Source organism: Mugil cephalus, chromosome 21 (assembly GCF_022458985.1).
Source record: "Mugil cephalus isolate CIBA_MC_2020 chromosome 21, CIBA_Mcephalus_1.1, whole genome shotgun sequence".
In the NCBI taxonomy this organism is placed as follows: Eukaryota; Metazoa; Chordata; class Actinopteri; order Mugiliformes; family Mugilidae; genus Mugil; species Mugil cephalus.
The window spans coordinates 12,235,333-12,251,913 of record NC_061790.1 but is presented as its reverse complement, the minus strand read 5'-3'; the positions used below and the strand labels follow the sequence as shown (position 1 = coordinate 12,251,913).

The 16,581-nt window shown below is 45.2% G+C and overlaps 1 protein-coding gene across 1 annotated transcript in view; it reads left to right on the top strand.

Annotated features, from left to right (window-relative positions):
- nkain2 (sodium/potassium transporting ATPase interacting 2) overlaps positions 1 to 16,581 on the top strand; it is an 83,916-nt gene that overhangs the window by 27,262 nt on the left and 40,073 nt on the right. Inside the window, exons 2-3 of the mRNA XM_047573980.1 lie at positions 11,160 to 11,297; positions 12,288 to 12,368. Of these exons, the coding sequence (XP_047429936.1) occupies positions 11,160 to 11,297; positions 12,288 to 12,368 (219 nt within the window). The remainder of the gene's footprint in view (positions 1 to 11,159; positions 11,298 to 12,287; positions 12,369 to 16,581) is intronic.

Below are 16,581 nucleotides of genomic sequence, written 5' to 3'. Positions count from 1 at the left end.
TGCACTGCCATTACCTTGTGTGTTTGCGCACAGAAAACCGACAAAAACCGGGAGCGCACGATGAACCGCACGCATTAAACATGCAGGCGCGAGCGCACACGCATGCACTTAACACACACGCAAAGTGAGAACCCCTGGGTACGATAGAGGTGCCTCCTAATACTTCCTATTTATCATGCAGCAGTTGAACTAACCAGCGCACACACACACACACATGCATTTTGTTCTCATAAAAGCACTCCCTGCATAGATCGGCCATTAAGATATAAGAGTGTACCAACGGAAAACCATTGGTGGGCTGATAATTCATTTACAGATTGACTGAGGATGGTTGCTACTGTGTTTGTGCGCGCGTGTGCGCTGAATAGTGACACGGAACCCGATTAAGAAAGGGAGGGGAGGACGGAGGTGTGGGCTGAGAGGAGGAGGAGGAGGAGGAGGAGGAGGCGGAGGTGGTGGTGGAGAGAGCCAAGGGAGAGGATGGAGAGATAATGGAAATGGAAGCGAGAAGGGGAGAGAGAGAGGAACGGCAGTGGGGAAAAAAGGGGAGGGGAGAAGGAGGAAAACATGGAGCAGAGAGGTCGACAAAAAGACAGAAGAAGAGAAAGCTAAACTGACAAGCCGAAAGCAAGAGGGAGAAGAGGAGGTTTGCGATAAAGGAAAGAAAAAAAGCTAAGGGTGGCGGGGGGGGGGGAGAAAGGGAGAGCCACTGGGAGGGCTGAGAGATAAAGGAGGGAAAAGGCAATAAGCAGAGGGAGCTGAAGTCATTAAGGAGCCAGGAGAAAAAGCAGGAGAACAAAAACCGTTGCACAAACTGTATAACTCCTGACGTCTGTGTGAAACCTCTGCAGCCGCGTTTCCTCCAACTTCTTCAAGTTCTTCGGCGAACATTTGTGGGGGAGGGCATAACAAGTTTTTACCCCAACTACGATGAGACAATCTATCATGAAGATTTGAATAATGCGTCAAGAACCCAATCCCCTCTATCCTCGAGATAAGTTTTGGAATTCCCAAGTTTTGTCCACCTCTGTTGTCTCCTCCTCTCTCGTGTTCTTTTTTCACCCCAAATCATTCCAGTTTAGATCAAAGCGGCGGAGCAGATAAAAACATATTGAGACAAACCCAAGCATTTCACCCTTTCTGCCTCCCTCTGATAATGCCAGCGTTTCTTTGGTCTGGCCAGATCAGACAGAAAAGGACAATCTGACGGACGGACAGAGGAAGAGAAAGCTTTCAAAGGCAAGCAGCGGGGAGGCAAACACAGATGGACAAGGTTTTCATCGAAGACATTAGAAACCGCTACTAAACAATTTGATTAATAAGGCGCTGATGAGAACGTGGAGACGCCGTGACCAGGAAGGGGAGACAACGGGAGAAAAGCGGACGCTGAATAAAGCGGGACAGGTGCATTTCTCGAGATGATGTGTGTGATATTAATCATAATCACTTGGTCAATCACGGTAAATGATTGTAAAGAGCTTCTGCTGCAACCTGCAATTATCGCTAATGACACATTCAGCTCAGTGTCAGCACACGGTGACACACAGTCCAACCCACAGGCCGCTGTCGCGCACGCTCAGACGCACGCGCGCGGTCTCGTTTGAGGCCGTCTAACGATATCTGATTGATAGTCTGAGAGCGGGAGAATGTCCTCCGGCCCTGTGTGCTTCCGCGCGTCCGCGTCGTCCTGCTGTTGTTTTGTGCGTGCAGATGCAAGTGGGTGTGTTGTTGTGCGCGGCCCATTCAGATGTCACCGCTATAAATAACCCCTCACGCTGCTTTTATTTTGGGATGGGGACACGCCATCAATTATGCCTCACAGTTAGGGGTTAGATTTTCTTTGACAAGCTAACAGTGATTTGATTTGGTGAATGAACGTTACTATCCATCCATCCCTTTTTGTCTGCTTATCCGAAGCCGGGTCACGTTGGCGGGAAGCTAAGCAGCGTGCACCGTCTTCCCCGTCAACATTTCTGGTTTCCCATGGGGCATCCCAAGGCGTCGCCAAGCCAGATGAGACATGTTTTCTCACTGGTGAGTTCTGCCTAACCCCAGGATCTCCTCCCAGAAGAGTTTGCCCTGTAAACCTCCCAGGGAATCAGAGTCAGACGCCTGTAACGCCTCAACTGCTTCCTTTAGATGTGAAGGAGTGGGAGTGTTACTCGGAGCTCCCTTCAGATGTTCAAGCTCCTCTCTGTTTCCAAGGCTCAGTCCAACCACCCTGCGGAGGAAACTCATTTTGGTCGCTTCTATCTTCAACCTCATTCATTCATTCACTACCCAGAGGTCATGATCAACGCCATGTTCGGAGCGTAGATTGACGGCTAAATAGAAAGCTGTTACCACTTGTTACACTACGGCAGGCGCGATCCAGCAACTACTCGACAATATCCAAATTAACAGTTGCAGAAAAGTATTTCAGCTAGGCTTTTATTTTTGTTTCCAGGCAGTGAGGGAGAGAGCAAGAGAGGCACCCAGCTGACAGAAAAACAAAAGAGCAGTGGCAGAAATAGATAAAGATAGAGGGGTGGACAGTCACAGACAGAGAGGGAAGATCTGTTGAAATACCAAACTGATTAGCCGGTCTTCCTGACATTTAAATGCCACGTTTACATACAGAAATGTTTCCTAGGAATATTAATCACTCCAGTTAATTCGCAAAGAGATGTGAAATGGATCCTTGGCGCTCGTGGCACGAGAGAGAGCGACAGAGGGAAGAGGAAGCGGCGGATACAGATGGAGCGTCGACAGAATAACGTGTTGGTAGTATTAACAGCAACGGTGCGAGAATAGGAACCAAAAGAAATTGTTGGATGGCTTTTACGTCTTACTCGTCTTTATCATCATTCCAAGATGCAGATATCTTGATGGGCTCCGAGCCTATTGCTGCTCAGCAAACCATGATAAGACCGGCAATACGTAATAAATACCATTTATGTAATGGCTTATATTGAAAGTGCCATAAAGGAGTTGGAATGCAAACATCTTCTGCGTACACAAGGCTGCGCCGTCGTGTGAAATGAAATCTCTGGTAGCGGCATCTTTTAAGTCAATGGTCCGACCATAGCACAGCCCATTGAGTTAATAGGTGAAATCACGTTGTCTGTCTTCATCTTGACTGCTGGAATGAAGCAAGATCTCAACATGTGGCACAATGGTGTCTTATTCTTGTTTGGAGTGTGCTGGAACCTGAATGCATTCGAGCTCTGAAACGCTCCGTCAAGGACGTTCCTAGCTGAGAATAAACATCAGAGGACAAAAAGAGTGGAAGCACACACGGTAACAAATTAGGGAAATTTCCCCCCAGTGTTATTTCTGACTATAATGCAGAAATAAGGTTTGCGTTAAGTCTATTCGTGACATTCCGTTTGAGTACGTCGGACTTCTGTGGGGTCCAAATTACAGTTGCAATTTGTTCAGGTGCCAGGATTTATTATTACAAATAAGAAATGGATTTTGCCTCGGTGCCCGCGGTTGCTCATCGTATTTCTAAGTAGTCTGTCTAGAGCTTGTAGCATGAAGATGAGTGACCATAATGACAATCTATGAGTGCTCCTCTGAAGCACAGCCTTCATTAACACGCTGCCATCTTGATCCATCTCGGTTGTTCCACATGACACATCACGGTACTTACAGGGCGTTGCTAACTGGCTAACACCGACTCCATCATCTCTCTCCATCTGTTTACAGCCATGGCAGCCATATTTATAAAAACTGACATCATGGCGGGCTAGCAAAAGTGAAAAACAGATGAACCAAATGGTTGTAATCTGAACAGGGACAAGCGCCCGGCCAACATTTATAATAGCAGATATTGGGCACTTACATGTGAGTTAGCGGTGGAATTGCCATGAGGAGGAGAAATAATAACTCAAGTCTGAATTCTTGCCTGTTTTGGGAACAGGAACATTGATTAAGCTCAGCCCTGGAGCATGTGCAGTACTACTTTAGTTTTTTCTGGATAGGTCAGAATAATACCCTTTGAACTTAAGGGTAGAAACTGCCTGGAGTCACTGGTCTTGAACCTCCTGCAATGGAGCGAGGTGCTTTTGACTTCTACAGTTCACGCAGGCTGCATTTTGGTTCATAAAAATAACTGCCTGATAACTTTTGTTCTGTTCGAGATAATCATTACAGTTCTATAAAGTTATTTTAGATGCTGTAAAGAGTTATAGGCTGCACCGAGGAACTTGACCCACATGATTCCCTGATCAAAGCGACCTTTTCCCGTGTCCCTTTGCTGTATGCCGTGTGGCGTTGCTTCTGCTTCGAGTAGCCTTGATGTATTTAACAGATGTTTTTTTTTTTTTTTGTCTAAAAGGTTAATTAAAGCCCAAGTTAGCGATGTAAACTTAAGCTCTTTGTAATAAAGATGTCAGTCTGAATCAATTACATCGATTAACTGTGCAGTCCAACAATAGATCTTTTCATCCAAAGACCCAAAGAAAAACGGCTGTAGGAGTGACAGCTTCCCGGAGTTCAGTTTTGACCAGGCAGTCTTTCTTCATCAGCATGTGTGGCTGAACATTAACGGACAATTGCGTGTTAATTTTTTTTTGCATCTAAGTTGAATTAACCCATATCTGAGAAATCATGCTCTTGCCTGTGAAAAATGTTTATCACAGATCTACATCAGATAGTACATTTCTAAGGGGCTCTGATCAATCCTTATTTTCTTCTCCTTGCTCCAGACTTAAAACAAAAGGAGACCTATGCCTTTGAAGCCTCTCCCTGTAGACTTATAATCTGGGGATAATGTTTGCACTCATTTAAACTTGAAACTGAGACCTTTCATCCTAAAAATCTCTTGCGGTGGTTTTGGAAATTGTCAGAATTGGAGATTCTGTCACTCATTTCAGTTCCGCCTTAGAAACACCGGCACGTTCCCAGGTTTTCAAACATCCATACCATTTTAACCCTTGTACACTTCCCTTCCGCCTTTCATCATTTGTGGCCGGGTGCAAAGCTACAAATGATGAAATGCTATCGCAGAACCAAACGTTACTCCGTATCTCCCGCCGCATCTCGGTAATCCCGTTCTCCGGCTTCAAGAGAGCTCTGTAAAATTTGGGAGGTGCACCTCGGGGCTTGGCAAGAGCTTAGCCCAGCTCTCCTGAATGTTCGGTCCGCTCATGCCAAGGAAACACAGCATCTGCATGAGTCACGGGCAATTTCTCCAGTGTTAAAAGGCTTATGAACGTCGCGTCGACGCCAATGGTCATCCTTGCTGTGTTAATTCAAGTGGGACTTTCCCTCGGAGTTGTGTGGAGTTTATGTATAGCTGAGTCACTGAAGACATTATGGTTATTAAAGATATGATTGAACAAATGTGGTGACAGTGAGCAGCTCTAAATGGAGGAAATTGGATATTTAATGGAGAGATTTTCACCTATGATCGTTATCCTCTCCTTCCATCACCGCCCTTCTTCTATTTCCCTCTCCGCCATTCGCTCCCGCTCCTTCGCCCCCCCCTGCATATTTTTCATTTCTTTTCGCGCAACCTTTTATCTTTTTCTTCCTCGCTTTAGCTCGCCCCATCCTCCCCGCCGTCTTTGCTCTCTCTCCGAGCCCTAAGTAGCCACAAATGGTCCCTAATAGCCTCCAATGGAGATGAATTGATCGTTGTGTGAACCGAATCAATAGGAGATTGCTTTTGCTGTACACAGTGGGATATTGCGCAGTTAGGCGGCCTTAATTAAGTTAACAGTAAACCACGACTGCTTCGGAGTTTTATTAGGAGAATAAAGTTTACGATGATTATAGAAACGGAAAAAAGGCTGCAGCTTCAGAGCGGAAGTCGGCGAGGAAGAAGCGGCGCGCGTTTGCTGCGATGTGAGCTGCTGCTCGGTCGTGATGCTCCCTGTGTGACTCACAAAGCATTTTTTTTGGATATTTTCTCACTTCCCCTGCATGTTTTTTCTCTCCACTCCACGCCCGCCGCTTCCCCGTGCCACCTCTCCTTCACCACAGCTTCCACCAGCTCCTCCTCTCCATCCATCCCCTCCCACCCTGCCCGACTCGACCGCCGCCTCCCCGTCATCCCTCTCCCCTTTCCCTCCCTCTCTCTGTCGTCTGTAATGGGATGAGCAGCAGAATTTGATCAGCAGTTTTCTAAAGGTCACGGAACCAAGTGAAGACTCTCAGCCAAAGAGCCGAGGGAACGAGGGGAGGGAGGGATGAAACCGAGAGAGGGAGGAAGGCGAGCGAGACGGAGAGAGCGAGCCAGGTAACGGGGTAGCAGGTGGAGCCGAGGGCACGGGGGGGAGGAGGAAAAGGAAGGGACGCGAGAGAAGGAAACGCTCCGTGATGAGGAGACGGGAGGTGGAGACGGAGACAATGGGAGGAACGGGGAAGGGAACGGAGGTGGGAGGGGTAAGGTGGTGCGGTAATAGAGGGGGGGGGAAAGGGAGGAGGCAGATGAGGTAATTTGCTGTTTTATGACACAACAGATCTGGTAACAGATGAATGCAGATTAAATATGTAGGAGAGGGAAAGAGAGGTGATGATGAGAAGAGGGAAAAGGTGGGGAGCAAAACGAGAGGACAAGAGTGAGGTGAGATTGGTCAGGGAAGGGGGGGATTGGGGGGGCAGAAGACGAGGCAGTTTCATTTTTCCCACCCACTGCCTATGTACCATCTCTTTCTCTCTCCTCTGTTACAGTTGGCTCTTAATCGCCCCTCTATCCCCTCTCATCAGAGCTCTTGGCGTGTCTCTGTCCATCCCTCGCTCTGTTATTCTCTCTCCCTTTCCTCTGCTTAAGATAAAAGACGCTTTTATCACTCTCCACTGTCTCCTAATGGTCTCACAGGGCAGATCCCAGAGCAATAATAATTCTTTGATATCAGTCTATCATTCATTACCAAATAGAGCAAAATCTTTCCCAAACCCACTAAAGACACTCTCTCCCTGCTTCATCCTCCGCTTCTCTCCTGCTCCTTTCATCAGCCTCCTCGTTCTACTTCGTGTCTTTCTGCGAGTGATGCATTTCCGCGACGCGTCCCCGCGTGCGCGCGGCACAAGACGCGATATATAGAAATAGGAAAGCAGTCGTTTTTAGAAGTGCTGCACTGACCTCTGTAAACGAGCAGATTTTGTCTCGCTTTGCGTTTTCACAGAACCGTTTAACGTGACGTCCGGGGCTTTAATGTCTCACTTCGACGGAGTGATTGTACTCCAGGGTGCGTCTACGCAGTTGGGTTAGTCCAACGGGGCGCGCTTTTGTGAAACATTCCCGACAAGCGCGAGGATCCGAAAGACTTTGACAGAGGTCGCGTTGGCCGACTTCCAAAAGGCGGGACGTGCGCAGTGTTCTGGTCGTTCAGCTGTTTCCACCTACAACCAGAAGTGGTCCAAGTAAGGACAGTCTGTGAACCGGCGACAGGGTCATTGGCGCCCAAGGTTCATTGGCTGGCTTGTGTGGTCTGAGCACAAATTTTTAAAAGCCTTAATGCCGTCTATGAAGATAGAAAGATGTCAGAACACAGACCTGCACAGACTGGTGAGTCCTCATGCAACTCCACGACCTAAAGCCGCTGAAGAACTGCACCATGGAGCGATGGAAGACGGTGGCCTGGTCTGATGTGAACTGAGGCCCAACTCTCAATCCAAAAAGCAGAAAGTGCCATTGCTTTATTTATCTCACAGAATGAGCATTAGTGTCTTTTCGACTGGAGCGAGGTGAAACATGCTAAATGTTGCGTGAATTCAGCACACAATAAGTTTTCTCTGCCCCTACCAAACCCAACTGTTTTGGCCAGAATATTGATAGGTGTACAGCAGCTGTTTACTCTGCATTTGGGAAACTTTTGCTAAGAAGATCACACGCACCAGCCTATGCTAACAAAACAGTAGGTGGAATAAATATCCTTGGCCCCTGAGGGACTTGGTTCTGGCAAACGATTGACAGAAGGCTGCATATCAAGTTGTTTTTCTGTGTGTTTTGTGAACCAAACTCAAACAGAATCGCGCCAACGCTGCGTACCCATGCATGCACTCACACATGCATTAAGCACATCCAAAGCAGCGCCTAATAAACCAACCATTAAGGCGAGTGTGCTGCGTCCACAGTTTAACACCCGCGGCGGACGATTAACCTGAACGCGTCCATGGCCTAAGCAGCGCTGCCGAAATGAACGTCTCCGTCGGCATCTTCAAAGCGCGTCGCGGCGGATCCCGAAGGACCCGGCGAAGTCAGCCCGACGCTCCACCTGTACGCCACAGAAGCTTTCATCAGCTGCACACGCCTCGAAACCGCCGCGGCTTACGTAGCCGGAGCGACTGTTCTCCGCGCGCACATTCCCCCGTCTCTCTCCCCGCAGACTCAAAGTTGTTGAAAAGCCGGGGGGATTTCAGACCTTATCTGAAGCCTCTTCTCGTTTGATCCACGGAGAGAGAGGATGCCGGCGTTACGACGGAGGAGGCCGTGCGAGCGTCTGCGTCTATTGTCTGACGGGAGGACGGAGTGACCGAATTACAAAGAGTGATGTACTGAAGCAGCTGATGTTGGTTGTCCTGCAGCTGAGCCGTGTAATGAGACTTTCACATGAAAAGATGAGCGTGGCGCGAAGGGAACAGATGGTCAGGATTTGAATATTGCTGTCATTGGTTCCTATAGTTCAGAGTCAGAGCAATGAACACCAGAACAAAATAAGCACGTTCTTACGCACAAAAAAAAATATTTATTCCTTCTGTCCAATTTTCTCCCTTGTAGTCGTGTTTGTGTGATTTATAGTATGTTTTTAGGGTGTGCGCGCACCCCAGCTGGACTGAAGACTGTTTATATTATTGGTGATGAAAGAGGGGCCCCCAGGGGACTCAGTAATGGGCTGGGAGGCCTCTGACTTTTTTTTTTTTTTCTAATGGCCTCTGTATGTGTGTGTGTGTGTGTTTGTGAAAGCGGCACAATTGTGGCACTGTATAATTGTCAATGGGAGGACACACTTTTACATAATACAATGAAGCCGACACACAAAGGAGCGGAGAGACGGAGCCTGTCCCGCGCACAAAGGCGCTCGCACAATGAAGCACAATGTCTCTCACTCTCTCTCACGCACTCACTCACACACGTGTTCACACATTGTGGTGCCAGCTGAGCCCAGTGTGTCCAATAACAGCAGGTGCTGTCAAGTGCAAGCACAGCAGACCTGCCCTGACATGGAAACTCACATGCACGCACATGGGCGGATGCAGGTCGGCGCACACTCATTCACACAACCTCATTTTCTTCTTGGGTATCTCATGTTTAGTAAATTATATTTAAAACAAAGATGTCCATTCATTCAGTGTCACAGTTATTTATGATATGTGTGTGTGTGTGTGTGTGTGTGTGTATGTGCGTGTGTGTATACCTGCTGTATGTGGCCGTAGTGTTGCCATATGGTCTCACATTAGGGCACTCGAAAACTCAGCCATCCAGAAATGTGTGCGAGACTGAGAGAAAAACCAAACCTCTGATTTGTTGGTTAAGCCGTCGGCGTTTAAACGCGTCTTGTGGATGGTGCGCAGCAGTCGCCGTTCGTCTCCTCTCGGGTAAACGAAGCTAATAATTCTACCCTTAACTTTCTTTTCTAGTTCACATCTCGTCTTTGTGTCTGCCTCCCCCCCCCCGCATCTCCCCGCCTCCCTTTTCTCTCTCCCTGCCTCCGTTAATATATTTAGCAGTGCCATATCATTCGCTGCGCTGACTTCATTAACTGTCTCAGCGTGAGGCTGCAGCGTCTGAATGATAAACACGCACACATGCGCGCACGCCGGCCCGGGCGGCTTAACGGTAATGCATGTGTAACTGATTACCGCGCACTTCATTCTGATAAAGCCTTTGTGATTTATGATATTATGATAAATAGCCTTTCCCTCTCCTTAGCCGTTGTGGGACGGACTCGGCGAGGCCGAGAAATCTCAGTGTAACTTTCTCAATTAGCTTATTAATGAATATTTCAGCGTTATTAATGAATATTCAGTTAATTATCACGTACCGTAGGAGGACAAAAATACACCTCTTTTTGAGTAGGTTAGCCACTGTTAACATCTTTAATGAGTCATTTTCTGGTATTCAAGTTGTTTTAGAGATATGTTGTGTTTTATCAGTGGCTCCGTTCCAAATCCGAGGCTCCGTCTAAGATTAAAAGCTTTCTTACCTCAGTCACGTGTGCACTGTGCAACTGAATTAAGTATAATAAAGACATTTTCAAACTGTCAAACTTATTGTATACGTAACAGTTATAATAATAAGTGACGGTAAATAACAAAAAAAAAAAGTGTATTGGGTCTTTTCACAAAAAAACAGTGGCTGGATGGCGACGGCTGGGCGACTCTTCATTGTATTCCAGGTAAAAAGTCTGACCTTTATCAAAAGGATGACACAGATTGGGAGCCATCTGTTGGAATGACAGGCCAGCGAAGGTCATCTGAAGATCCAAGTAGCCTGATAGCTATCTGGTAGCTTGATATGAATTATACTATCATCATTCCACTAGAAAATTAGTAAAGAGCCGCTGCTATGAACACTTCAGTTACCTGACAAGAAATGGGCCGAACAAATTCGGATGTTGTCCAGACTTTTGCCTCTAGAACCTGGTTTAGCTTCGCTCACCAGAAGCGCTTCTTGTCGACTGATATCTGTTATTTTGTGACTTTTCCACTTTGCAAATTTATCCTGCGGCCAGATTAGACCCATTAGACATTAAGACTCTCTGGTGGGCCGCTTCTGGCTGTCTAGATGTTTGACACCTGTAGGCTAGAGGATACGGTGCATCACTTCCCCATCATTACCGTGGGTATTCAGGTTGTGCCAGTGTAGGGTGAGTCAGCACCGAAGGAGGCACATGTTTGTTAAGAATGAACGAAGACAGAACCAGTGTAGTAAGAGCCACTGAAACGTCCCAACTCCACTCTCTCGTACTTTCTACTGAGTGAATGCAGTGCTGTAGACACTTTCTTCCCATATATTTAGTCGATGCTTGCATGTATCTTATTGATCATTACATTTGATAGTGACGGCGTAAGCAGTTCAGTTGGAATGATTTCAGTCGGGTACAAGGAGAGATTATATTTTTACCATGTAAACGTAGGTGGTTTTCTCTTTGGGACCACCCACAGCCATGACTTCAAAGATTGCAGAGCTGCCACTAATCCCTCCGCCTCCCCTTCATTCTTCTCAGGTCAGTGTGTTGGAGCGTCAGGTGATAGATTTCCTGGGCTACCAGTGGGCTCCCATCCTGACCAACTTCCTACACATCATTGTAGTCATCCTGGGACTCTTCGGCACGATACAGTTCAGGCCAAGATACGTCACTGGGGTGAGTTTCACACACACACACACACACACACACACACACACACACTCAGGACTCATTGGAAAGTGTTGTTTTATGTGTGGAAACAGCCTCTCATTAGCCGGTTACATAAAATAATGAGGGCTGAATCCTATTGGAGTGACAGTTTAATGATGTATTTTTTTTTCTGTCTCACTGGAACTGAGAGATAAATTTTGTAGTTTTCAGTGCTCAACTGGACTGAGTACAGCTTAACCTCTCCTCAATGCAGAAAACGGTTCATACCTAAAATACTCTGAAGCACTGAACTAAAACTGAACCAGTATTATAGGAAGTATCATCATGTCGCCATTTATTATTTAATAATACATAATATGAAGATTGTGCGGTGTATATATACTTTAATATTATACAAATATTGTCCGACATGGTGGGTGTGAGTAGGAGGAACTCGCCATGTGGAATTATTTGTTTTAGTTTTGAAGCTCCGGCAGCTGTCCATGAAATGATTAAAATTTCTGAAAACTTTCTGAAGCGGCTACATGCCTCCGCTCGGCGGCTCCCCGTCATCTTATAAACTCCTCAGAAGACGAGCACCTTCACACACAATGCTCAGTGAGGTGATTCAGATAATTAAAGGGAAATGGAAGTTTGATCCGAGCTCCTAAACCGCCCTCTTTCCATCCTTCATTCATTCGTTCCTATAACTCATTTTTACTCAGACACACACACACGCACAAACACACACACACCTTCCCGCTATCCATTTTCTCTCCCTGTCTGGTTTGATTCAGGTGATTGGTTGCATTCTTCGCTGTTGTTTTTGTTTCTCTGCATCTTAACAACATCAAAAGTGAAGCCTCCCTCTGCCTCCTCACTCCATCTCACCCGCTCCAAATGCAAGACATGAGCATGCCTTTTTAATTCTCTGACAAAGGCCTGTCAAATCTGGTCTGCATCTCACTTCCCTCCCTCTCTCTTTGTCTCCGTGTCTGTGTGCCTCTCTCTCTGCAGTACGCCGCCTGGCTCGTGGTGTGGATGACCTGGAATGTTTTCATCATTTGTTTTTACCTGGAGGTTGGAGATCTGTCCAGGGTAAGGAGACTTTTTGTTGGATTATTTCTGCACCCCTGTCAGGTCCTCTACTGCACCTGTCCTGGGTAACAAGCGCTCTCACTTCGGTAACGCTAATACCACAGCATTACGGCACCGCTGCACGCAGGGGTCTGAGAAAGGGAATTCTATAAAGTCCCATTTACATTTGCTGTTTCAAGTTAAAAATTCGGCTGCAAGAAGAAAAGAAAAACACTTTCACCTGCAGACGCGTTAAATTATTCGATCTGATGAGAACATTTGTCAAGCAGTAATATTTTAGTCCTCTCATTTACGATGCATGCATCCAATCCTGAGAAGAAGTCAAGCGTAAGGTGAGTTTCTTCTGCTGGTAAAAATAATTGAAATCGTCGCTTCATGTTAAAATAAACCAGTCAGGCATAACATTATGACCATTGACAGGAGATGTTTGAACATTGATCATCTTGTGACAACACAATGTTTTGCTTTTGAAACTTTTGGACCTGACTTTCATGTGGATGTTACTTAGAAAAGTACCACCCACCTAGACCAGACCAGACACCCCCACCCCATGGCAATGACACTTATTGATGGCAGCCAGCAGGATGCAGTCTGACACAGACACACACACAGAAATGGTTCAGAAACAACTCAAAAAAGAAAAAAAAATATGAACAACAGTACAAGGTGTCCACAAGTACATGTGGGATGATCCATAGAGGCACCTCCCCTCAACCCATAGGACCCAAAGGCCTAACAACTAACAACATTATTTTGCTAGACACCACAGGACACCATCAGAAGGTCCATGTCTATTCTCTGATGAGTGACAAAAGTATTGGTGGCACAAGGGAGAGCTACACAATATTAGAAAGGTGGTTATAATGTTAAAAGTTTAGGTTAATGCTATAATTTAGGATGGTTATTTAATAGTAAGTTAACGAAATAATAAATTAACTGCTCAAAAAATAATCAGTGTTGAATGAAAGCCCTTGTTTGTTGTATCCCTACCAAGCACTACCCATAATACAAACCCACAAACCTTTATTTATATCACGTAGGACTCCTTGACTGGTCTGATGTGCTCTCTGCATGTACGTCTGCTCTCAGCAAATACGATAAACCGAAGTCTTGTAAAATAAAAGTCTGAGGAATGATGTCCATATACTCTGACCTCTAGTTCTTAAACTGTGGAGGTGGCTTTTGTCCCGTCTCCTTTTGGCAAGAAAGGTCACATGATTCAGAGTAATTTTAGTGTCACTTCTGCTGCCATAATCACAGGGCCAAGACCCTGCCACTTTTCTCCGCCTGTTTCCTGACATGGCTACTCTCGAGACCAGTAAAGATGAGCTATGCGGCGTGGAAATGTGCATTCATTTACAGCCTTCGTTCATTTCTAGCTTGAAAATGATAACTAATCCCAAAGCGGTGATTAGTTGGATTGAGGTGTAGCTGTTTGCATTTAGATTCGGTTTTATTTGCCATTAGCTGGCTGTATTATTCCCCCGAGTTGTTTTTTTGCATTTCCATTAACCACAAACAGTCAAATATGATAAATAGAGGTCGTGATTCAGATCTTTCTGGGCTGACTCTGCAAAAGTTGATCCTTTCTACATTGAAAGTTAGTCGATTTTAAAGGCGTTATTATCAACTTGGACAATTAATTACGGCCAATCAGCGCGTCCACAAACTGAAGAAATTAGTTGATGGGACTGCTGATTACAGCTGATTACACACTGTGTCTGTGGTGTGGTGCTGAAAATACTAGTTTACTCACCACGGTTTGCAGTCATTTTCTTATTCATTTAGTCATTTTTATTATTTTTTTTTTTTGCTGTCAATTTAGTAAATGACACAAAATTGCAGTTACAATACCACACACTATATCCTGAGCCACATATTATTGAATTTCCCATCTTTTCAGTCAGAGAGAAAATAATTGCTGCAAATTCTTCAGCTAGTTGTTCTCCGTAATTCTCACTTGTTCCACACGCACACACCCTCTATATATGTACAAGCTATGAGCCTTGTTAAGTTTGGTTGCCATCCAAACTATATCCACAAGTTTTACAGTGAACACAGCTGTATAAAATTCTTCACCTTCTGCCACTGAGCTCTGCCTTTAATGATATTTACACCTCCCACTATCCCAGAGGCCTAATTTTAACAGTAACAAAAAAAAAAAAAGCTGTTAGGGTTTTGTTTTTATCACATTGAGAACACAAGGCTGTCTGACATTTTAGCAGGCGAGACAACGAGGTAGAAATATGTGGAAAAGGAGCATAATAACGGGCTAAATAAAATAAATAATGTGTGTCATTTTTATTCTGTTCTAAAAATTACTTGAGTCTAATGATTCTCCTTAAAAAATGTCTTCAAGCTCTCTGACCGGAATCCACACATCTGGTTTATAATGAGGGTGAAACAGCCTGTTAATTAGAGACACCTTTATCAATTACCTGCTGACCAATCAGAGGGAAGCACTCGCGGACCAGACGCTGAACAGCTTGTTTTTATGACCAGAGCAGTTTGCGCGCGAATCGCTAAAGGGCGCGTCCACCTTGACCCAGATACCAGCGAGGAGGGGAGCCGCGGCGTCCCGCTCCCCCCGAGCAGATTCACCAGCTGTTGTATGAGATACGAATCCATCACCTAACTTTTGAGGGCTTGTTTACTGACCCGAGGGCTATTATTACACCGGACCACATGTAAAACAAGTATAGGTATGTGCGTGAAAAAAAACATTATGATACCAGATTTCTCTTGAGACAAGTAAAAAAGAAATGTGCTACGCTGCTGTTAATAATGTCAATCTTTAGCTGTTAGCATAACACTTTCACTAACTGTCATTCATTTTCTCCTAAAGGCATTATAAGAGATGAATAAAATTATTCATTGATGACTCATAATGAAAAAAAATGCTAACAGTGGCAAAGAACTGGTAATAAAGTACAAGAAATACAAGTGATTTGCAAGGGAACCTGGTGACATGAACTTTAACAAATAACACAGCTCCAATGAAACATCAACCAATCACGTGCCTGTGTTTCGTTACACTTCTTTTATCAGGCCCCTAAATTCCATGCACAAAAGGAAATAAAACCAGATCTGCGTATTATACAAGCAATTACAATTATACCAACACAAACAGTGCATCTTAGATCTTATCTTAGGTAGAGGGTGGCAGCCATTGTGAAATAACTTTCTGAATGGGTGGAGACAAAGCAGTGTCAACCAGCACTTGAGCAACGCTACAATGGTGACTCTGGAATCAAGAGTGTAGTTTGCCCCGCTTGGTCGTTTGACAACTTTGTTGCAGGTAGTGTGAACACAGCCACAGCAGCAGCTCTGTGATTGTTGTACTTCAACATGCTAATAGGCAGCTGATAGACACCTACGCAGAGCCTTTGGAGAGCCTTTGAAGAGCCTAGTGTCGTAACTGATGTGCACCTCCCCAGAAATGTAACGCATAGCACACGAGCTCTGATTGGTCCACTTGGTAGTAGCTTTAGTATTTCCAGCTCCTTCTCCATCTCCAATTTTTAAATTGATTGTTTTGGAGCAATAGAGGATCGCTAAGGTTAACTGAGGAGGTTTGGAGATACAAACATTTGTATGACTCGTGTTTGCCGAAATTTCCCCAAATGTTTCACCTGCCACTGTTGAAAGTGAAGCAGGAAGTAGAAACAAAAATTTACCTGACTGGCAAAAAATACATAGCCGTGGTTGGTGTTGTTATAGAACGTGCCACACTGGTCATGGCATCTAGCTCCCGTAGTACTGTAAAAGAGCCTTAACATACTCACAACAACAGTGTAACATTTTCTACATTTCTAACATTTAACTCAAAATACGAGTGGGGTACATAGGATGGCCATTCTGTTCAGCAATGTAGTTTCACAGATTTAATCATAAACCAAAGTAGATGACTAGTAACAGTTTTTACCCAACAGTTCTGCTGTGTGGACAAATAAATCTTAATTTATAGTCGTGCGTCATTTCTCTGCTGTAGCTATGGCATTCCTCCAGACCCAACGCTGTAGCCTACAGTGTTACCTGATGCCGGTGACCACAACCACTGTGATTGGTCCCACGTGCATTGTCCTGTTCACGTGTCTCAGCAGCTCCTACACACTGCCGATGTCTTCTCTATGTTCTGTGTCACTGGGATTTCAATAAAAATAACCGTTGATCCACATTTATTATGTAGTTAAGTTGCACTTGTGTGAAGTAC